The following is a 23,229-nucleotide window of genomic DNA, read 5'->3' as shown; positions in this document are numbered from 1 at the left end:
AGTGATGTTTAGCATTTGTCGCAAAAATAGCAGCTGTTCATATGAAAGCAGAAAGATGATCAACATATATGGAGGGCCAAAAGTAGAGGTACACTCTAGAGCAGGGGTGGGCAAACTATCCGGCCCGTTGGTCTTTTTAATCAGGCCCGCCGAAGATTGGTGCACAATTAAGGTTTGATTGCATTCATTTCGTTTGGACTTGTAATGACAGGTATTTCAACACCAGGTACCATACTTCAAGTTGCAGACCACAGGGAGGGAGGGGAAGACGAAGAAAGAGGGAGAGAGTAATGACCATGGAAGGGAACTGATATGTATCTGATTAAACGAAGCGGGTAACAAAGTACGAAACATTCAGGAGATGCCCGGAGTCGGAAAGACTCAAATCTACGAGACTTTGAAAAACAAGGAAGTGATTCTTACTCAGTCCGATTCTGGCAATTTCCATGCTCAGAGTGAATTGCTTGTGGCTCGAGTAAATGAATATTTCCTAGAATGGTTTGATTGTTATCATGTTAAAAACTTTCCGCAAACTGGACCGCAAATAAGAGTCGGAGAGCAGTCAAATGTGTAGAGCGTGAACAACAGGGGGCTCAGTACACATCCTTGAGGAGAACCGGTACTGAGTGTGATGGTGGAGGAGAATGTTACATTATTACTGGCATACAAAGACATTGTATCTTCTTTATTTTCTATTTCTAACTTTTGGCCCGGCCCTCCACAATATTTTCTGCTTCTCATTTGGCCCCCCCAGAAAATAATTACCCACCCCTGCTCTAGAGGCTATATTTCACAGGGCTAAAACATTTTATTAACACCTGTTTGTAGTTATTAGTATTGACACTTTTAGCACAATTTCATCTCTTATGTTCTCAAAATGACTCAGATCCCTCCAGAAGACAATGACCCACAACACAACCTTCCATCCTATTTTTTGGCCATATCTATCGATCTATCTATCTTGATTTAAACGTGACTTGTAGGTATCTTTTTTATAAATGTAGCAACCCCCCAAAAAATCCACCCAGAGCTAAGGAGAAAGCCTTTGATTCTCACTGATAGGAGTTTTTCTCAGGCTTGGAGAAATTTTCGTCCTCATTCGATTTTGGCCGACATATTTTGCAGCGAAATTCCTCCACACAGTATACAATCCTTTGCTTTTAGAAGTTCTACTTTCTTGACTCTTGGACTTACAGTATCTACTTGTTAACCGGTGCTCCGTTTTCTTACAGCGTACACCTACCCAAGACCCTCAGGTGAGTTTTCTCGCTTAGCTTCCATCTTCTACACTCATCCTCTTCTCATCTTCTCAACTCGTTGCTGTCAAACGGTTGATGACAGAGTGTTGAAATTTGCAGCGCATTTTGCTCCCCCCCCTCCCTTTTCCCTCCGAAAAGAAGCCAGTTTAGCTATTATTGCCCCAAGAACTGTCAACATTGGTTTGGAAAGACCTGGGATGATCCAATCGCGTTGCTTTAGGGAAATAGGGTGTCTGAACCGTGTTATGAGAAGGAGATAGTAATTGCATGTGTATTTGAGGGATTCTAAATGGGAGGAATTTATTGGTGGCTTTACATTGTAGCCGAAATAGAAAAAAAAGACTTCTTTTAATTAATAAATCAGTTATGATTTGGACAAGCTTTGCCGAGTTGCTGAACAACTTTCCAATTTTGTGGGCACGGTTTGGGTAAGACCTTTTTGGATGCGCAAGGCAAAGTACATTACTGTCGAGCATGACTGGATGAGGTTGGTGGAGAAGAACTTTAACTCAAGGCAGACACCTATGGATGGTGAACCAAGATCCTTACAGCATCAGTGACCAATTTTAGCAAATGATTATGTAAATTATATTTGAGGTGCTTCTTGGCCAAACAGTAGCTTTCATTGACTGTTCTGGTATCCCGTTCAAATGCAATGGGTGCAAATAAAGGGTTCATTGTTAGCCCTTTCATGCACCAATAAAGATAACCCGTAACCTGATAACATGATTAGATGTCCACTGTAGTGACCGCTGTCCCTGAAAGGATTTTCGATTGAAATAGCTTTTGGTTCAATGAAGGATTATTTTTACATCTTTACAAATTATACATTTCTCCGGGGACTCGAGTTTCCTCCCACATCCCAAAACATGCATGACAGGCGAATGGACCACTGTGAATTGTCCGTAAGTCTGATGGTGAGTACAAATGTTGGTCTTTGTGTGACCTGCAATTGGCTGGCAACCAGTTCAGGGTGTACCTACTGCCCGAAAAACCTGGGATAGGCTCCAACACACCCACTTGTGAGGATAAAACGGTTCAGATAATGGATGAATACTCTTATCATCGTGAGGCTTGTTTCAAAAATTCGACTTGTACCCAACAGATTGATGAATTTATGCTGCTTTGACTTGCATTGCCTCTTTTGGAAAATCTGAGAAAGTCATTCAAACAATAAGTCGTACCAATTTATGATTACTTTGGTCCAAGTATTGGTATATGGCCAATGAATATGATGCAATTAACAAAAGAGAAAAAAGAAGTGTTCATTTGAAGGAGAGGTTTATTTGTCTTCAGTCAATGACACACCCGGCGACTAATCGTCAAAATGTGTCAATGCTTCTAAAATGGATACGGTTTGTTTTCCCACACTGTTGAGAGCCAGAATGTCAGCTCACAAACGCTATCTTATTGCAGTTGTCAGCCACATATTTTTGTTGACGTTCCACACATTTCTCCTGAGGTCCAACCTTATAAGCTTGTACATGCTGTCCTCTTTGCCAGTTTTCCCGAACACAGCGAAAAATTACATTAATCCTCCATCGTATTTCAGTTTTGTGCTGTCTTTCCCGTAACACAAATATACTTTCAACTTCTCAAATGCATCTCTGGCCATCCCGCTCGTTTAAATGTATTTCTCAGTTTATTTTTTTGCTTTTATTTTTGGACGTCCGCCTTTATTATCCGGCTGAGCGCTCGCTTGTCTTCTTCAGTAAGCGACACGCAGACTTTGTCTGGCACGGGTGTCACTCAGCTCTGCCAAGATGATGTAATTAAAAAGAACAACAACTGCAGATTGGAACAGACTGTGAGAACAACGGTGCAAATTGAAAACGAGTGGGCGTCGTGGAGCTAGGTGTGAATGGTAATAGATTAGCCCCTTGAAACAAATACTAACACATACGTCACACACGTACGGAGAGTAGCAGATTGAGAATATGTAAATCGGGTGCAATCAAGAAGGGCCTGATGAATAGTTTTATTGAATAAACATAGAGATGATTATGTGGAATTTGATCAGAGCCGAACAACCACTCATCCCACGTTTACGTGTACGTGTTGGCTTCATTTAAAACTCTAAATTGTCAATTAGTGTTCATTTTAAGTGAGATTGGCTGACACAATGTGACAGCAACTATAAAGTACAGTTAATCGGCCAAATAATTCCAAAACTGACATGACAGAGACAGAACATACAGTCCCCTCCAAAAGTATTGGAAGGACATTTCCTTTTTTTTTAAATACAAAATAATTTGGGTTCCTTGTGTGATCTACATTCTTGGCCAATAAAGATGATTCTGATTCTGATGTCAACACAATAACGGTAAATAAGTGAGTCAATCTGACTAGAAAATGTCTTTTCCATTTACTAAATTAAATTCAGCAAAAATTATATATACTGTATATACAGTATAGATACTGTATATATATAAAACAAGGAAAAAGCAAGTAGAGCATCAAAAAATGATACCTTTTTTTTTTTTCACGTAAAGCCAGGTAAGTTAAATCTATCCATTTTTTGAACCGCTTATCCACTCCGGGGTGTATTGTGCTGCAAAGGCTTTCACTTGCGAAAATGTTAGCCTTCTCCGTTCTATAATGTAAAGCCCTTGCAAGCGACCCGACACCATTCTTGCAGTGATCTATGTAGTGGCATTTGAGAAGCATTCCCCGTCAGGATCAGTTGATGAACTGCACTCGGCTCCAGTCCAACTTCTCCGCTCATCACAAAGAAAAGCACTAAGTCACACCGTGCTCTTTGTGAGGATGTGTCGGCACACACGTGTACAAGTGCTGGGTGGGTGTTGCGAATTAGAACCAGCAACAACTAAAAATAAAAAAAGGAGGCAACATACTTTGATGGTAATCCAGGTCAGGCACCGACTCATTTTGCCGGCAGACTGCTAGCAAGTATTGATTTTTAACCCATATACATCCCAAGATACAAAGCACTTGGGCACGCAGGAGGCTTTTTCATTAAACTTGGCCTCAAGTTGGGTCAGTTTGAGATTGGACCAAGTTGTCGTCATAAACCCCGTCCAATATGTCAGCCTTATACAGGCTGGGCAGTTGTCAAAGTGCAAAATACCAAAGTCTGGAATTCACTTCCACCCAACATCCGTAATATTGATCCTCTTCCCACATTCGAATCACGTCTCAAAAGCCACCTATCCCAAATTGCATTCCTTCTTTAATTAAATGACATCTCTTCTTTTCTTATTTATAATTTTATCTGTGGTTTTATTGCTTTGTTTTCGATTTTAAAGTGTCATATATGCAGTTGCATATATGCTTATATATTATAGTTCATATTTTATATTGCATTCTGTACTGTGTGGTTATTTTTGTACATGCAAATACTTCAAGTTTTTTCCAGATTTTTCTACTTCTTCCCTCAAAACTTTGCTGCTATAGATTGCGAATTTCTCCATTATGAGACAATAAATTTGACAAAGTTGTACTTGACATGACTTGATCAAGGTTTTCTTGTCTTATCTTATCCTTGAGTGTTTTGAAAGGCGCTTATAAATCAAATGTATTCTTAGTCTTATTATCTATTATTAATTTTTTTGTGTGTATGTGTGTGTAGTAAAAAACAACACTGAACGGTTACGTGATAAAAAACCCTTTAATAGCCTTTGAAATGAGGTCAGAATATTTGACCTGATATGCATGATGACAGTGTGCTTTTCTTTGTGGCTTTAAAGGCCTATTCCACCTCCAAAATGTTGTCAAAACTACATATTAAACCACTTCAGATTTCCGATGTTACAATTTCCTCATTGTATTTTTATTTTTCTGATATCCCGTTCAAATGCAATGGGTGCAAATTAAAAAAAGACTTTCTGCTCTGTTTTTTCCCCACATTAACACCAGATCACGTGTGTGGGTTTGAGGATGAGCGGATCTGCGGTTTTTCACAAGATCGAAGCGACGTCTTTGACTGGACGCGACAAAATCACCTGACCCAGAATCCCAAGCGGTCTGCCAATACAGGCCCGGAGACGGATCGCAGCGGAACCAAGGAAGGTGAGGCACGGGGAATTATTTTCATTCAAGGTTCGACACAGTCGTGCTGGGTCTCTGAATGCTGTTTTCTTGTTCTCAGGCTACTACATGTACATCGAAGCGTCGCGGCCACGAGTTCAAGGGGACAAGGCTCGTCTGCTCTCTCCTCTTTTTAACGTGACCACGGTCAGGGGCCCCAAGGGCTCCGGCAGAGTCCCTTACTGCGTCTCCTTCTATTACCACATGAAGGGCAAGCACATTGGTGAGTGAATGAGAGAATAACATAGGCCTTGAAAGGCCCCCCAGAGAAATGACATGGAACATGCAGTGTATGTGGTTATCATTCATTCATCTTCCGTACCGCTTGATCCTCACTAGGGTCGCGGGGGGTGCTGGAGCCCATCCCAGCCGTCTCCGGGCAGTAGGCGGGGGACACCCTGAATCGGTTGCCAGCCAATCGCAGGGCACACATAGACGAACAACCATCCACGCTCACACTCACACCTAGGGACAATTTAGAGTGTTCAATTAGCCTGCCATGCATATTTTTGGAATGTGGGAGGAAACCGGAGCACCCGGAGAAAACCCACGCAGGCCCGGGGAGAACATGCAAACTCCACACAGGGAGGCCGGAGCTGGAATCGAACCCGGTACCTCTGCACTGTGAAGCCGACGTGCTAACCACTGGACTACCGGGCCGCCCGTATGTGGTTATATATATATATATATATATAGTATTTAGATTTAAACTAGACCCACAACAAGCATCCAGCACCATATGGTGTTTAATGGCAGAATTTCATTTTAAGTGTTTTATTCTCCACAAAAACTATTTCGGTGCTCTCGGAGAAATATTTCTGAGAAAAATGTTAGTACCGTACTTCATTTTACCGTACAGAAATGACAACCCCTCAATCCACTGTTACAAGTTCTAAAATGCTACAAATGTTACAAGTTCTAAAATGCCACAATATGTCTCATTCATGTCAAATGAGCTCCTATCATGCAAAACGATCATTTCAAGTTCATTTACAAATTTTCCCCATGACTAATTTGACCACGTAATTTGAACATGTCCAACTCTTGAGAGAAAGTAAATAATAAAATAATATGGTTGCACAAGTTCTAAATCATTAAATATACCATGCAACACAGTGAAGACAGTCATCAAGTGGAGAAAAAAGGTACATGACCAAAGAAAATGAAGATAAGATGAAATGAAAACTGGTTAGGGAGGCTGGCAAGAGAATGACAGCAACACCTAAAGAAATACAGGAATTTCTGCCAAGTGTGTGTGTGTGTGTGTGTGTGTGTGTGTGTGTGTGTGTGTGTGTGTATGTTCTTGTACTCACTACATTGTGAGGACCGGTGTGAGTTTTTAACCAACGGAGTGAGGACATTTTGACGAAGTGAGGACATTTTGGCCGGTCCTCACTTTGACATCCTCTAAATCAACTCTAAAGTGTCCAAAACGGGTACCCTGTGCTTTTCCCCAAAGGTCCCCAGAATGGGTCCATGTTGAGAATTTTTCGCCGGGAATTCACACCCTTTTTGCTCTCTACTGCAGCTTCTGTCGAAATTCAGTACTGCACCAACCTCACACTTTTTGCTCTCTACTGCAGCTCGTGTCAAAATTTGGTACTGCAACAATTTCACACTTTTTGCTCTCTACTTCAACTAGTGTCGAAATTTGGTACTGGACCAAAATTATAAATGACAAATCCCCTTCCTGCTCTTTGAAGAGCCACCCTGAGAAATAGTTATTTGTTTGTTTTTCAAAGACCGTTACAAGTTATGTGAATTCAATTTTTTTGTGAGGAATGTATTTTATTAATGTGTTTGTTCTGAGTTTGTGTTGGACTCCTATTATTTCCATGTGATTTGGTTAAATGTATCCGATTAAAATTGGAAATGCAATTAATAATAACAGTAACCAAATTAAGTAAAGCCTCAGTCCTACTTTAATTGTATTCAATAGAATGCAATGAAGGGACATTGCATTTTTTTCTTGTCTACATTACAGTTTACATTGTCTAGATCCAAAAGTACTGTACTTAAACAAGTAGAAAAATGTATTACATCACAAAAGAGAGGTTCGAGGCTCGTTAAAGCCACTTTTCATCAGTTGTTTTTGTTGAGGCACAAATAAACGTTGCATTTAGCATAATTTTAAACTGCCTGACCATTACAATTGGACAAAGAACATAGCACTTTAAAAACGATCTGACATTTGTATCTCTTCAATGTGTACACATACAGTGAACAACTGTGACATCAGCTCAATGAAATGTAGAGTGAAACTGAAATGAACAGATTTAAACACTAACCTCGTGTACATAAATACAACACAAATCATCTGGTACTAAACAAAGACATAAATGCAGCTCGAAGTGTGACAAACAACGATAAACAAGGCGTTTTCGCGATTCTTTCGCATGCTAATTAGCTCGCTAGCACCGACCTAGCATCGTCGCTATGTTGTTAGCATTCATTTAGCATCATCGCTATGTCGTTAGCAGTACTCTGAGCTAGCGAGTTTCAATGACAACAATTGAAGAAAAACGATCTCCGAAACACATTTCTAAATAATTCTAAGCACAAGCAGACTTACAGCCATTGCTTTCGAAGGTGAAACGAAAGGAATATAACTCAGGAGGACCAGTTGCAACGACCACAATCGGGCTTTCTGGAACGATTAGTCTGATGAAACACGGCGTCTGCTACCCACAATGCACCGCGATAACTAAATGAATATTCTAAACACGATTTCTATTAATGAAATGGCCCGAAACTTTTACTGTAGGCAGAACACTTACATACAGGAGTTTATGAATAAAATGTGTGCGAGAATTGAAATCCGTTGAGAGACGGCATCGTGTTTGCACATGGTGGCCAACTCCTGCTGAGTGCATCAAGCCGAATTAATCAAATATCTTCAAAAATAACTTATCATGGGGATTGACAATAGGATGGCACATATTTTTATTTTATTGGATGGATTCTGGAGTTGGTGTGAATTCACAAATACTGCGAGAATTCAGCTTGCAGGCATGGTTTTCCTTAGAAGAGTCTGTGAATCAGTCCGCATGTCCGCATGACAAATGTTCCCTCTAAATTGTGCTCGTGAGCAATTTCGCGTAGCTCTCGTGCTCCCAGCCGCACACGGTGATGCTGGCGCGCACAATGCGCAGCTGCAGGCAACATTGAAGGGGTGTTCACACGGAGCACATTTGCTCCGGCCCTGCACCGATGTATTTTGTTGCGATATATTTTGCACCGCAGCAAAATGTGTGGAGCGCTCACACGAACAAAGCCGCTGAGCATGTCAGCACCGGCACAGCGTCGTGCAGCCCCACTTGCGTTCACACGGCAGTTTCTGCAGCGGAGCAAAACGACAGAAAACAAATGAGCTGTCGTGTTGTTGTTTTTTTTTAAACGTATACACAACTCAAGGACTACTGGACAGGCACGTCCTTCTCCTTCTCGGTCTCCGTGCCTTCTGCTCGAGAGTGACCGCCCCCGAAACACGTAAATCAACGATGACTTCAATGACACTCAGAAAAGCAAACACGTAATGCGCCAAACAGAAAATCAGAGAGGAAATCACAAAATAAATTATATGGGGGTGGGGGGTTGTGAACACACAACAAAGGAACAAACTACACAAACAACTCAGAGACAGTCCAGTCTCCTACAAAAGGAAAGATGTTACCAGCTAAGTCTTGTGTCGTTATTAAACAAACACATGCAGTCCGACAGAGCGTGAAAGCAACGCATTCTCGCCGTACGTTAACTCTTCACAAGCATTTGCTCTGGAGCAAATTTAACCCAGTTGCGTTCACACGTGCAAATTTACATCGGTGCTGCTGCGCAAACGAGCTTTTGCTCCGGAGCAAATTTTTAAACCACCTCCCTGTGGTGGATCAAATTTGGTCCGGTGTAAGCTGTTTTCCGGGGCTACGCCGGAGCTAATTTGCACGCGTGAACGCTCTACTGGGGCAGCCCCGGTGTAGCACCGGACCAAATTTTGCCGTGTGAACACCCCTTGAGACCGCTTAATTCACGAAAACCATATGTGGACATAGTTTACGAGCCCCTTAAATGAGCCTCTTTGTTTGTTTAAACCTCTTTCACACTTTTCGGTGGACAGGAGACTAGAAATGTTTGTGTTTAACTAAATGACATGCTTTCCATGATTAATGAGTAGGCAGTGTGGGACCATATTGCTACAGGTTGTATTGAGACTTGATTATTCTTGAAAAGACCCATGCTAAAATGAAAGTAACGAATGAGGGCTGGTATATATGTTACAACTCTCTATTCAGTGGTTTCATTTTTGCTTGTTTTGTAACATATCTGCTTCATGTAACTTGTGATCTCAGGTTTTAGACAGGTGTAACGCTTGTTTGATTTTGCTCACCGTGGTCCAAGTAATACTCAGGCGTTTGTGTGAATGCTATTACAAATGGAAAATTAGAAGAAATATTGCTCATGACCTTGCTGCATGTCCACACGAATGACTCAAACTTAAATACTGTGGAATATTGCATGTTTCAAGTATGCCGACTCTAATCAGAATTTGAAAATGCTAGCTTAAAGCTCTTCTCATGGTCTCACCACCCGTGGGAGGGGTCAAAGGGGTCGGTCGGGTGCAATGCGAGCTGGGCGGCAGCCAAAGGCGGGGACCCTGGCGGTCCGATCCTCGGCTGCAGAAGCTAGCTCTTGGGACATGGAATGTCACCTCTCTGGCAGGGAAGGAGCCCGAACTGGTGTGTGAGGCAGAGAAGTTCCGACTGGATATAGTCGGACTTGCCTCCACACACAGCCTAGGTTCTGGACAGCTGAGCAACGCTGTCTTGGGTGGTGATCGAGGGGAGGTCAAGTTCGAGATAGTGAGTGATTGGAAAGAAAAGCCACCAGCTATTGTAGGTCTCATTTTGGAGCAAAGAGCCCTCATTTTGTGACTACTCTTGTTATAATGTATTTTGTTCATATACCTGTACTGTATACTGACGTTTTTGTGTTATTTGTGTTGTTGGGGCATATATTTTTGCATTTTACTGCATGTGTTCTTACACATGTATTTTGTTAACATACTTGCATGTTCATAAAGGACGTGTACCATAGTCATGTCCCACATAAGGAAATTCTGTTATCAAGGCTGATTGAGCAACGCAACCATGATTTCTACTAAAGAATACTTACTGTTGTTACTTATTGGATGCAAATCATAATGATCCAGTTGAAATGTCCAAATCAGAATGAAACAAATTGGATATGCTGGGAACACTTCTGCAATACAGTACCTAACTCATTTTTTCTTGCAAAGTGTTGTGGCTGGCTTCTGCGCAGCTCTGCTAATTGAAATGTAAACAAACTCATGTCTGGGGGGAGGGGTGCTGCAAAAACTTCGTTTTGGAGCAGGTAACAGCCGCTCCTCTTCATGGCCAATGACTAAGTCAATTATCAAAATTGCCACAGCCTTTTTGAACTTTGAGGTCTGCTGTGAAGGCGAGCATGATCAATTTTGAGCAACATCTACATACAGTATTTGAGTAACTAGGCTCACCAATGTCACATAATCCGCGCACACACAGTATATTTAAACTGACTTACAATTTTACAATTGTTTTTAAAGCAACATAATTCCAAACTCTAATATGGAATTTAGATGAAACAATTATTTACTTATTGAATGCAAGTCATATTTTCCAGTTTCAATGTCCAAAGCTGAATGAAATAAATTGGATATGCTGGGGACACTTCTGCAATACAGTACCTAACTCATTTTTTTCTTGCAAAGCGTTGTGGCTGGCTTCTGCCTCAGCTCTGCTAATTGAAATGTAAACAAACTCATGTCTGGGGGGAGGGGTGCTGCAAAAACTTCGTTTTGGAGAAGGTAACAGCAGCTCCTCTTCATGGCCAATGACCAAGTCAATTATCAAAATTGCCACAGCCTTTTTGAACTTTGAGGTCTGATGTGAAGGAGAGCATGATAAATTTTGAACATCTACATACAGTATTTGAGTAACGAGGATCACCAATGTCACATACTCCTAAAATAATTACAGCAAATAAAATTATATATATGTTCACAAACACAACCGCACACACAGTATATTTAAACTGACTTAAAAATTTACAATTGTTTTTAAAGCAACATAATTCCAAACTCTAATATGGAATTTAATCGTTTCTTGGTTTCTTGGAATTGGAATTCTTTACTTATTGAATGCAAGTCATATTTTCCAGTTTCAATGTCCAAAGCAGAAAAAAATGAATTGGATTTTCTGGGGCCCTCCGTGAGTCGTCACCTTACAGTGGTGGAGGGGTTTGTGTGTCCCAATGATCCTAGAAGCTAAGTTGTCTGGGGCTTTATGCCCCTGGCAGGGTCACCCATGGCAAACAGGTTCTAGGTGAGGGGCCAGACAAAGCACGGCTCAAAGACCCCAATGATGAATACAATAAATGGATCTAGGTTTCCCTTGCCCGGACGCGGGTCACCGGGGCCCCCCTCTGGAGCCAAGCCTGGAGGTGGGGCTCGTTGGCAGGCGCCTGGTGGCCGGGCCTACACCCATGGGGCCCGGCCGGGCACAGCCCGAAGAGGCAATGTGGGTCCCCCTTCCCATGGGCTCACCACCCATGAGAGGGGCCAAAGGGGTCGGGTGCAATGTGAGCTGGGCGTCAGCCAAAGGCGGGGACCCTGGCGGTCCGATCCTCGGCTGCAGAAGCTAGCTCTTGGGACATGGAATGTCACCTCTCTGGCAGGGAAGGAGCCCGAGCTGGTGTGTGAGGCAGAGAATTTCCGACTGGATATAGTCGGACTTGCCTCCACACACAGCCTGGGTTCTGGTAGCAGTTCTCTCGAGAGGGGTTGGACTCTCTTTCACTCTGGAGTTGCTCACGGGGAGAGGCGCAGAGCAGGTGTGGGCATGCTCATTGCCCCCCGGCTCAGTGCCTGTAAATTGGGGTTCACACCGGTGGACGAGAGGGTTCCATCCCTTCGCCTGCGGGTGGGGGGACGGGTCCTGACTGTTGTTCGTGCATATGCACCAAACAGCAGCTCAGCATACCCACCCTTTTTGGAGTCCTTGGAGGGTGTGCTGGAGAGTACTCCTGCTGGGGACTCCCTTGTTCTACTGGGGGACTTCAATGCTCACGTGGGCAATGACAGTGAGACCTGGAGGGGCGTGATTGGGAGGAACGGCCCCCCGATAAGAACTCGAGTGGTGTTTTGTTATTGGACTTCTGTGCTCGTCACGGACTGTCCATAACGAACACCTTGTTCAAACATAAGGGTGTCCACATGTGCACCAGGACACCCTAGGCCGTAGTTCCATGATCGACCTTGTGGTCGTGTCATCGGATTTGCGGCCGCATGTTCTGGACACTCGGGCGAAGAGAGGGGCGGAGCTGTCAACTGATCACCACCTGGTGGTGAGTAGGCTCCGATGGTGGGGGAAGATGCCAGTCCGTCCTGGCAGACCCAAACGTATTGTGAGGGTCTGTTGGGAGCATCTGGCAGAATCCCCTGTCAGAAGGAGTTTCAACCCCCACCTCCGACAGAGCTTTTCCCATGTTCCGGGGGAGACAGGGGACATTGAGTCCGAGTGGACCATGTTCCGTGCCTCTATTGTTGAGGCGGCCAATCTGAGTTGTGGCCGTAAGGTGGTTGGTGCCTGTCATGGCGGCAACCCTCATACTCGCTGGTGGACACCAGCAGTAAGGGATGCCGTCAAGCTGAAGAAGGAGTCCTATCGAGCCTTTATGGCCTGTGGGACCCCAGAGGCAGCTGACGGGTATCGCCTGGCCAAGCGGAACGCAGCTTTGGTGGTCGCCGAGGCAAAAACCAGAGTATGGGAAGAGTTCGGTGAGGCCATGGAAGCCGACTTCCGAACGGCTTCAAGGAAATTCTGGTCCACCATCCGACGTCTCAGGAGGGGGAAGCAGTGCACCACTAACACTGTGTACAGTGGGGATGGGGCGCTGCTGACTTCAACTCGGGACGTTGTGAACCAGTGGGCAGAATACTTCGAAGACCTCCTCAACTCCACCAACACGCCTTCCTTGGAGGAAGCAGAGCCTGGGGACTCTGAGGTGGGCTCTCCTATCTCTGTGGTTGAAGTCACCGATGTGGTTAAAAAGCTCCTCAGTGGCAAGGCCCGGAGTTCCTCAAGGCTCTGGATGTTGTGGGGCTGTCCTGGTTGACACGCCTCTGCAACATCGCGTGGTCAACAGGGAGAGTGCCTCTGGATTGGCAGACCGGGGTGTAGTCCCTCTTTTTAAAAAGGGGGACCGGAGGGTGTGTTCCAACTACAGAGGGATCACACTCCTCAGCCTCCCTGGTAAGGTCTATTCAGGGGTGCTGGAGAGGAGGGTCCGTCAGGAAGTCGAGTCTCAGATTGAGGAGGAGCAGTGTGGTTTTCGTCCCGGCCGTGGAACAGTGGACCAGCTCTACACCCTTGGCAGGGTTCTCGAGGGTATGTGGGAATTTGCCCAACCAGTCTACATGTGGACTTGGAGAAGGCGTTTGACCGTGTCCCTCGGGGAGTTCTGTGGGGGGTGCTTCGTGGGTATGGATTACAGAACCCCCTGTCTCGGAGTTGTTTGTTCCTTTGTTGTTTGTTCACAACCCCCCGCTCCCCATAGAATTTATTTTGTGATTTCCTCTCTTGATTTTCAGTTTGGCGCATTAGTGTTTGCTTTTCTGAGTGTCATTGAAGTCATCGTTCATTTACGTTTTCTTGGGTGGTCACTCTCGAGCAGAAGGCATGGAAACCGAGAAGGAGAAGGACGTGCCGGTCCAGTAGTCGCTTGAGTTGTGTATATACAGTACGTTTTAAAAAGAACCAACACGACAGCTCGTTTGTTTTCTGTCGTTTTGCTCCGCTGCAGAAACTGCCGTGTGAAGCGGCTTTTTACGTGTGAACGCTCCACACAATTTGCTGCGGTGCAAAATATATCGCAACAAAATATATCGGTGCAGCGCCGGCGCAAATGTGTACCGTGTGAACGGCCCTTTAGTCAATCAGTTCCTACAACAGCAAATCGCAACCGGCCCCTTGCTAGGTTCTGATAACCTTCAATCTTGGCTCCGGCCTCCCTGTATGGAGTTTGCATGTTCTCCCCGGGCCTGTGTGGGTTTTCTCCAGGTACTCTGGTTTCCTCCCACATCCCAAAAACATGCATGAAAGAATAATGGAACACTCTAAATTGTCCCTAGGTGTGAGTGTCAGTATGGATGGTTGTTCATCCATGCATGTCCTTTTAGAACAGCTTTTCACATGGCTACACTGTAAAAATGAACTTTTGGTTTGAAAAAAAAGATGTCTACATTAGAGATTGTGCAGGACAGCTGCGTCTTTGTCAGTGGCTAAGTACCCACTCGTTGGTGAGTACCTAAGAATGCAATGGACAGTAATTAGAGTGTGACACATATTTGGTTTCTGTGGGGGGGGGGGGGGGGGAACATGTGGAGACTCGCTTCATTGACGCAAAGTTTCACATCAAGGTGAGGGGCCTGAAATTAGCGTCTTGTAGCCCGTGAGTGTGAGACCCCTGTATTAAATTAAGAAACATTTTACATCTTTTTGGAAAGGCAGGTTGGAAATATAGGTTGTTATTTCAGTATTATTGGATGACTACATTGATAAACTACAACTTGAGCCCTTCTGACAGTTTCGTGGTATATTGGTTTCAATGGCAGCACTGTTAAATGCTGGATGCGGAAGGGAGCCGGTCACCTTGTTGAAGTGAAGTTGTAGTCTTGGAAGTAGGAAAAATGGACAAACATAAATATGGAACAGCTTTGACAATATCCCAAACTGTAATAACCGAAGCAGAGCATTGCATACACAGTGTAGGTGTTTTATTTGTTTTAATTTCTTTGATTGATAAATTAATAACTAAAAAAGTGTTTTGAAATGTTGTTACAATACTTTATGTAGTTTAAGAATTTGTGTGAATTTCTGATTATGTTATATGAAACGTTAAAGTGAGAAGACCATGAAAGGGTTAATCATGTTTAAGTAGAGTTTTCGCTCCGAAGTTGCTGCTCTGCCCATCCCCCCACTCTCCCCCTCGCATCAATTAAGAAGCGGTTGGCTTCAAAGGCTGGAGGAGGGTTGTCTTCGCGCGATACTTTTCGGCGCACTCAAGCCATTTATATTTCTATACCGGGACAACCAACACCATTTGGCTTTTTGACGACATGGCGAAAACACGGAGAAGACTCGCCCCTAACCGGGAGCACCACCGTCAGAATGAGAATGCTCAGGTAAGTAATCATCCTTTCTTTGTCGAGAGACGGGTACCCGCGAATACGAGTGTCGTCGTAACAATCTGCGTACTGAGCACCGAAGGACTTGTTACTCGCGGCGTACTGTAAACTCTAGGCCGTCAACTGATTTTAATTTAAAGCTGCTTTATGTAGTTTTTTTCTACACGAAGAAACAATGGCAAACTACGAACACAGCAATTTAGGAACAACGCACATGGCTTGCGCTCAGGCGGTTACGGCAAGGCCGCGTCGCGTTGAATTTATGTGGTTTATATTTCGGGCAAAAATGAGACAGAAATTGTTAGTTTCTGTACTCATACCGAATTGAAATAAGTAGACAAATGAACCAGTGCTCTGGCTCGCTGTATTATATTAAACTAGACGTGTTTAGTCTAGCCAGAAACCATTTTTCCTCGAGAAAAATGTATTTTTTAAAATTAAATACCGAATGAATGAGGCGGATTGCAGGCCAACGCGAGCTGCTTTACTGTGTTTTTAAATGCCAGTTGCTTAATTTCACAGAGCATCCGAAGCGTGTATCCAACATGAGTTTTATCATCACAGGTTCAAATACTACTCTGTACCATTTTATTTATTACTATCGTATTTTGAGTTCATTTACATAATCATATTCATTTTACTCTTTTTTTTCTGCCTGTCAACTAAAATGTCCATAGATTTTTGCCCAGTTTTTAATTTAATAAATTATATTATTTGTCTCTTTTCCATGAGACTAGAAAATGCATGCTGATTAACTCATACTTTGTTTTATTAATGGAGGTTTTAGTTCCATCTGGTCTACTTTCCATCCTGTGAAAATGTGTGACGACAAAACATTGTCGTATTTTCATGAATGCAAGTTGGAAGACAAGTGTTGAAAACATTGGCAAAGACAGATAAACTTTGTACAGAATTGCCGAGATCTAGCATAAAACTCTTTTTCACCATCTCAGTTGTCTACAAAATTAACAATTTTCCCTGTTTTTCCCTCTTCTGCCCTGATGTGTAGGCTCAAATGCGTAAAGCCCAACCATCAGGGCAACATACACCTCTTCTCAAAGAGAGGCCTGGTGCTGAGACTCATTCCGGAGCCTTCTCCACAAGGTCAACACCATCATCATCATCAGAGGAGTCTGTGTCATCCGCCCAAAGTGGAGATGACCACAAACCAGCATTCAGTGAAGGGAGGAGGTCCCGGTCGTCCAACAGCAGTGGATCAGAAAAGGACCACATTGATTTGCATGAAGCTAAGGCCCTCAAGGCAAAATGTAAATCAAAACAAAAAGGTACGAAATCGAAAGGAACAGAGAAGTTAAATGATGGCCAAAAAAGGAACTACCACCAATCTTCGTGGATGTGACACGTGCCTCAGAAAATACGCACAAGAGAGCAAGGCCAAAAACCCAGAACTGTTGAGGTCAACAAAATTAAGGAAGCATGTTGCTACCTTATGTCAGCTTCTCGACCTGAATAATCAGGAACTCGAGCAAGTTGCTCGTTTTATGGGACACGACATTAGAGTCCATTGTGAGTTTTATCGGCAGACCGATAAAACTTTCCAAGTGGCCAAGATTGCCAAACTACTGTTTGCGATGGAACGTGGGACAGAGTCGCTGAAGGGAAAGAGTCTGCAAACCCTGGACTCTGTTATCACTGGTATGTAAATTAATATATTTTTAAAGTCATCCCCTTCCATTTATTCTTTTCTCCCTCTGTCTTTGTTTCCACGACAGTGTGCATGTCTTTATCTGCATATTTTCTTTTACCTTCATATTTTAGTGTAAAATTATGTTTTCTGATTTCTGACTGTGAATATTTCAAAAGGAAGAGCACATGCAGCCACCTCAACCAAAGGTCTGAAAGGTGGCAAAAAGAGAAGACCAGATCCAGGGAGACGACAGGAAGCTCAAGATGGTATGTAATAAAAATAACATTAGTAGTCATAGCAGGAAGAGGGATGCCAATATATGCTCTAGAGTTCATGCTTGAAATTAATATAGAAACCTTGAATCATTTCAAATTAATCACATTCAAACATTAGACCTAGTGTTGACCAAATACCTACTTCTAAGTTACAACAATTTTTAGTTAGACACCAATTGATCCCAGTTGCCTCTGCCTCTGGCACCTTTAACCAGAACCTTTTTTTCAATGATATCAATAAGCAGACAAAAGCACACACATATGTATGTCGAGTTATTTGGGGGGATGTTGCAGCAACTTGACAGGCAGCTCCCTCTCACTATCCTCACACGTGTGCTGTTCTGACACACATCTGTCTTGTGGATTAAAAGTAACGAACAATGATCAAAGACAGAACTTTTAATCAAAAAGGGAGTTAGTGATAACATGCGATCGATACCGTTCTAATACCGTTAAACTACAATTGATTAAAGCTGGTTAGCATGTCGACCTCACAGTGCAAAGGTGCAGGGTTCAATTCCGGTCCCAGTCTTCCTATGTGGCGTTTGCTTATTTTTCCCACCACATACCTGCGTGGGCTTACTCCAAGTACTTCGGTTTCCTCCCACATTCCAAAAACATGCGTGGAAGGCTGATTAAAAACTCTAAATTGTCCCCAGGTGTGAGTTTGAGATGGTTGTCTCTGTGTGCCCTGCAATTGGCTGGCAACTTGTTCAGGGTGTCCCCCGCTGACCTCCCAAAGACAGCTGGGATAGGCTCCAGCATGCCCTGCGACTCTTGTGAAGATAAAGCGGATTGGAAAATGGATGGATGTTTAGTAATTCCTTTACCTTGACAGCTCTCATTTTCTCTGTGTCCAGACCATTTGCATAAATGAGAAAACCCTTTCAGTCTCAGAGCAAGAGTGAATGTCTTCCATCCATATTTACATGGTGTAAATGTCATCTTTCACAGAATGAGAAGTGCCACATTCAGCTGTAGCAACGAGATCTGATGATGAAGATGATGGAGGCGGTAACAGTACCAACTTGGACACTGAAAACACAGGTAATGCTTTCAGTTTGACTTGGACCATCTGTCACTGCACCATTGCTATGTTTCTGAGATGTAAGGAATTTCATTTGAGTACATCATCTTGCTACAAGTCCAGCTCCGGCCTCCCTGTGTGGAGTTTGCATGTTCTCCCCGGGCCTGCGTGGGTTTTCTCCGGGTGCTCCGGTTTCCTCCCACATTCCAAAAACATGCGTGGCAGGCTGATTGAACACTCTAAATTGTCCCTAGGTGTGAGTGTGAGTGCGAATGGTTGTTTGTTTCTGTGTGCCCTGCGATTGGCTGGCAACCGATTCGGGGTGTCCCCCGCCTACTGCCCGAAGACGGCTGGGATAGGCTCCAGCACCCCCCGCGACCCTAGTGAGGATCAAGCGGCTCGGAAGATGAATGAATGAATGAATGAATGAATGAATGAATGAATGAATGAATCTTGCTACAAGGCACCTACAAAAGGCCACCGAAGATGCAGTCAATTAAAGAAAGAAATTATGCTGATGACGCTGATGACGACATGAGTGATGTTTCTGGCAGTGAATATGGCGGTAATGTTTTTTTGTCCGACTTGAATCCTCTTTTGCTGTATTATTGGCATATTTCTGAGATGCATGTGGAAAGAACTTTGATTCTATCAAAACATTATTTTATAGATGGAGGGGTGTGCCATCAGACAGTTAAGAAAACTGTCAAGAAAAAAAAGACAATGTTGGGAAGACATGGATTGGGTGAGTCTCTAACATTAGCACAAGTGACATGTTACAGACCTGGCTTAGTAAGATTTTTTTTCTTACTCTAAGTCAGGGGTGTCAAACTCATTTCACTCTGTCAAACTCAGGCCACATTGGCCTCGGTAGATGTTAAGTGGGCCGAGCCATTAAAATCATACTGTACTCTGCTATAAAGAAGCACAAGAACATTCGGAAATGTAGAAATTTAATGAACATATCTTTTTACAAAACATTTCATGAAGCACCTTAGATTTCCTTAGACAAATGTGCGATTGACTTTTATCATTCACATATATGCATCGCAACTGATTGTACAAGGGCACTAAACAAGTAATTGGTGTTGAAAAATACAGTGATGCACTTTTAGATTAAAGGAGATTTGTGAAGAAAGGAATTTTTAAGCCTTGTGCATATAAATTATAAATGTAATCCCTGCCTATACCTTACAAACTAAAGAGAGTGCTATTAAATGTGTAAAGAACAATGAATTCAAATGTCCTTGATAGCATCTGCTGTTTTGGGTCCGTCCGTCTCAGTGACAGACTTAGACTGCTGTTGTCTTCTTCTCAAAACAATGTGTCTTTCTACTCTGATCAAAACGGTGTTTCCCCTAGCGGATACTCCATGAATTGCATGTTATTCAAACTTTTCGTTCCATGTCTTTTCTGCATTTTTTTCACTTTTAAATGATCCTGCGGGCCTGATCAAACCTGCTTGTCGGACGGTAACGACCCGCCGGCCGTATGTTTGACACCCCCGCTCCAAGTCCTGATTGTTTTTTGTACATTCCAATATATCAGGAATTACAAATGTGTATCATCAAAGCATATTCACCCAAAGTATATTATTATTATTTACAGTCTGACGCATCTTTCACACATGGCCAAGAACAACCATCAACATCAGGGAGCGCCACCAAACGAAAGAGGATTGCAACACTTACATATGACGACGATGATGTTGAAGACAGCGGTGAGTCAGTGCATCATCAACACAACTCAAAGTTTCATTACCATTATACTAACATGCCAACTTTCTTAGATGAAGAGGACAAAAAGACTGGACACAGATCTCTTGGGAAGAAGAAGACAGCAGTTCGAAAAGAACATAGTGAAGTTGGTAAGATGAATTTCTGTTGGATAGATCCGTATAACAATTTAAGAAACTCAAACAGCACAAGTCACTGTGACTTGCAGATGGAAAGACGAGTCGTTGAAGTGGTCTACTCAGTTGTAAAATTGTCTTCAATTTCTATTGTATAGCAATTTCTCTTACAGGGTTATGATATAATTTGGTTACAGTAACACACTGATTGTAATTGAATCCAATTTTAAAAAAAATCTGACCAATGAGAGATGCAGTCGAACCTCTCGACAACGAAATCATGTTTGCAGCCAGAAATATTCACATTCACACCATCACTGAGCAGGAACTGATCCCACACAAGTCTTGCGAGTATACCACTACACCACAGGTGTCAAAGTCAAGGCCCAGGGGCCGGATTTGGCCTGCCACATCATTTTATGTGGCCTGCAAAAGCAAATAAAGCATGTCGAATTCCATGAGGCTTGCTAAAGTCTGAACCAAAATCTCAAAATGTCATATGAAGTCCACAAGAACAATCATTATTTTTTACTTCTGATTTTAAAAGTAGTTATCCATCAATATGTTATGAGTGGTGTATGTAATGTAGGGGTGATTAAATATGTATATGGTCTCCCAAAATTCATAATGGCCCTCCAAGGGAAACCATAACTACAATGTGGCCCGTGCCAAAAATGAGTTGGTCACTCCTGCAATACACCATCAGCAACCAGAAGTTACATATTTGGTATCTGACATTTGAATGGATTGTAAAATAATGCATTTCACTGCAAACAAGGAAAACTGGTAATGCATACCGTATTAGATAATATTTCACCACATATGTTGCTCTGAAATCGGCACAGTGGTTCAGGCTTTGATTGTAGCTTCGAAACATGAATGTCAACAGTGCCGCTGGATTACCATTTATCGCGGCCTCGGTGTGTCATGGATTTTTTCAAACATATTCATTAAAAAAAAGTGAAAATGCTGCAAAAGGTCCTCAAGAGGCAGTGAAAATAATCAAAACAACAGCGAGTCACATAGAGCAACATATACAGGACTGTGTTTACTGTATTTCGTTATTTATACACTAACCTAACCTAACTTATACATGTTTAAATATATTAGTATATAGCATTAAGTACTGTTAATTACTACAAACATGCATGTATACCAGTACATTTGGCCTTATAAATATTTATACTCATACACATGTTCATATACCTATATGGAGGGTGGGGGGGTTTTGCTACTTAGCGGATTTTCGTTTATCGCGGGTGGTTTCGGTCCCCATTAACCCCGATAAACGAGGGATCACTGTACTTGCAAAGACTGTTTTTTCTGTATGTTCTTCACAATAGAAGGCTTCAGAAATAGAAAACAAAAGTTTGGGGCATGCTGGAGCCTATCCTAGCCGTCATTGGGCTGTAGTCAGAGTACACCCTTTAGTGGTTGCCACCCAATTGGGGGGCCCACATAGATAAACAAGACATTAAAGGCGGAGACTAGGCAAAAAACCCCACATTAATTTTAAGGATATTGAAAAATATTAAATGTAAAGAGCATAACACTCATGAATCATGCCTTGAGGGAAATTGCTGCTGAGGTGTTTTTAAGTCAACAAAGTTGCTTTAAACTAGATGCCTAAAACATGTTTTGAATCAATGCATTTTTGATAGTTTTTATTCTGGTCCTGTTATCAGTCAAGGCAGCGTTCAGATTTTAATACAACTTCAAGAATGTCTGTTTATATTCAACTAAACCACTAATAACCCTCTTTTTTTCCCTCCAGAATTGGAAACTAAAAAAAGGAAGAGACCCGGACTCCAAAGGAAAGAGCAGCAATTGATCGACACCTTTCAAAATTTGTAGCATTAAAGAAAGTTCCAAGGAAAGATGACTGCGTTAAGTGTCGTAGTCAAGCATCGCCAGACCTTGAAGACCGCACATGGAGAGATATTCCACAATGAAATTATTAAAAGATATGTAATTGGGAAAAAAGCTTGAAGATGAAAGATAGAGGGAGAGACATAGGGGGGAGATAGATGAAGGGAGAGAGGGAATGGGATGAGAGAGAGGGGAGAAAAGGAATAGAGTTTGAAAGCACAGTTATTTGGTAGGGTATATGTGGGTTCATGTGTCAGGTTGTGGCGCAGCAAGTTTTTTTAGTGTGCGTTTTGAAGGTTGAAGTTTTTCAGGTGTTCTTGTAAGTTTTGAATAAGAGTACTTTTGTTTGTCAAAAATAAATCATAAAGTCAAGTCAGCTTTTATTGTCAAATATGCTCTCTGTGTAATGTACAGCACAGATTAAAATACTTTCCTCTCTCAGCCGCAGTGCAAACATGTGGCGTATTGAACACACAAATATCAGAACTAAATAAAACTAAATAAATGACAGTACCCTGTTAATGGTGATAAACTGTTTAAAAATAATATATCTGATTATAAATTTACATCATTAAATGTTTAGTAAGGTGAACGGCACCTAATCTACTTCAAAATCATTAAGAACGCATGGCCAGTGCCCGGTCCTCACTTATCTAGTTAAAAACTTTTTCTTAACCTTTGGTGTTTTATTTAATCTAAAGGAATGTATTGCCTAAGGGCGCCCTCCTGTGTCTAGAAATGTGTCTTTTTCATTTCTTTTTCAAGCAGAAAGGGTGGTCCTCGCTTTGTAGGCCTTTTTACTCGGTCCTCACTGTGCAGCAAGTGCAGGAATGTGTGTGCGCGTGTGTGTGCGTGCGTGTGTGTGTGTGTGTGTGTGCGCGTGTGTGTGCGTGCGTGCGTGTGTGTGTGTGTGTGTGTGCCATTCAAAAAAAACAAGCTCTAAAAAAGTCTGAAGATGTTCTGCTGTTATGACCGCAGTCAGTTTTCACTTTCAAGTACGATCACACTGAAA

At 42.6% G+C, this 23,229-nt stretch overlaps 1 protein-coding gene and 2 long non-coding RNA genes across 6 annotated transcripts in view; all 3 read left to right on the top strand.

Annotated features, from left to right (window-relative positions):
* LOC127599143 (MAM domain-containing glycosylphosphatidylinositol anchor protein 1) overlaps positions 1–23,229 on the top strand; it is a 178,670-nt gene that overhangs the window by 132,786 nt on the left and 22,655 nt on the right. For all 4 annotated transcript variants that reach the window (XM_052062842.1, XM_052062841.1, XM_052062843.1 and 1 more), the window contains 3 exons: positions 1,233–1,256; positions 5,136–5,288; positions 5,368–5,529. In XM_052062842.1, coding sequence (XP_051918802.1) covers positions 1,233–1,256; positions 5,136–5,288; positions 5,368–5,529 — 339 coding nt within the window. The remainder of the gene's footprint in view (positions 1–1,232; positions 1,257–5,135; positions 5,289–5,367; positions 5,530–23,229) is intronic.
* On the top strand, positions 16,843–19,235 carry LOC127599208 (uncharacterized). The gene is made up of 5 exons (XR_007962017.1): positions 16,843–17,202; positions 17,371–17,460; positions 18,424–18,516; positions 18,960–19,061; positions 19,167–19,235. It is a non-coding gene; the product is annotated as an uncharacterized LOC127599208 (long non-coding RNA).
* LOC127599207 (uncharacterized) lies at positions 20,153–22,650 on the top strand. Its single transcript, XR_007962016.1, has 3 exons — positions 20,153–20,216; positions 20,286–20,363; positions 22,123–22,650. It is a non-coding gene; the product is annotated as an uncharacterized LOC127599207 (long non-coding RNA).

The sequence above is a fragment of the Hippocampus zosterae genome, chromosome 4, assembly GCF_025434085.1.
Source record: "Hippocampus zosterae strain Florida chromosome 4, ASM2543408v3, whole genome shotgun sequence".
In the NCBI taxonomy this organism is placed as follows: Eukaryota; Metazoa; Chordata; class Actinopteri; order Syngnathiformes; family Syngnathidae; genus Hippocampus; species Hippocampus zosterae.
This window is presented reverse-complemented; position numbering and strand designations above follow the sequence as displayed.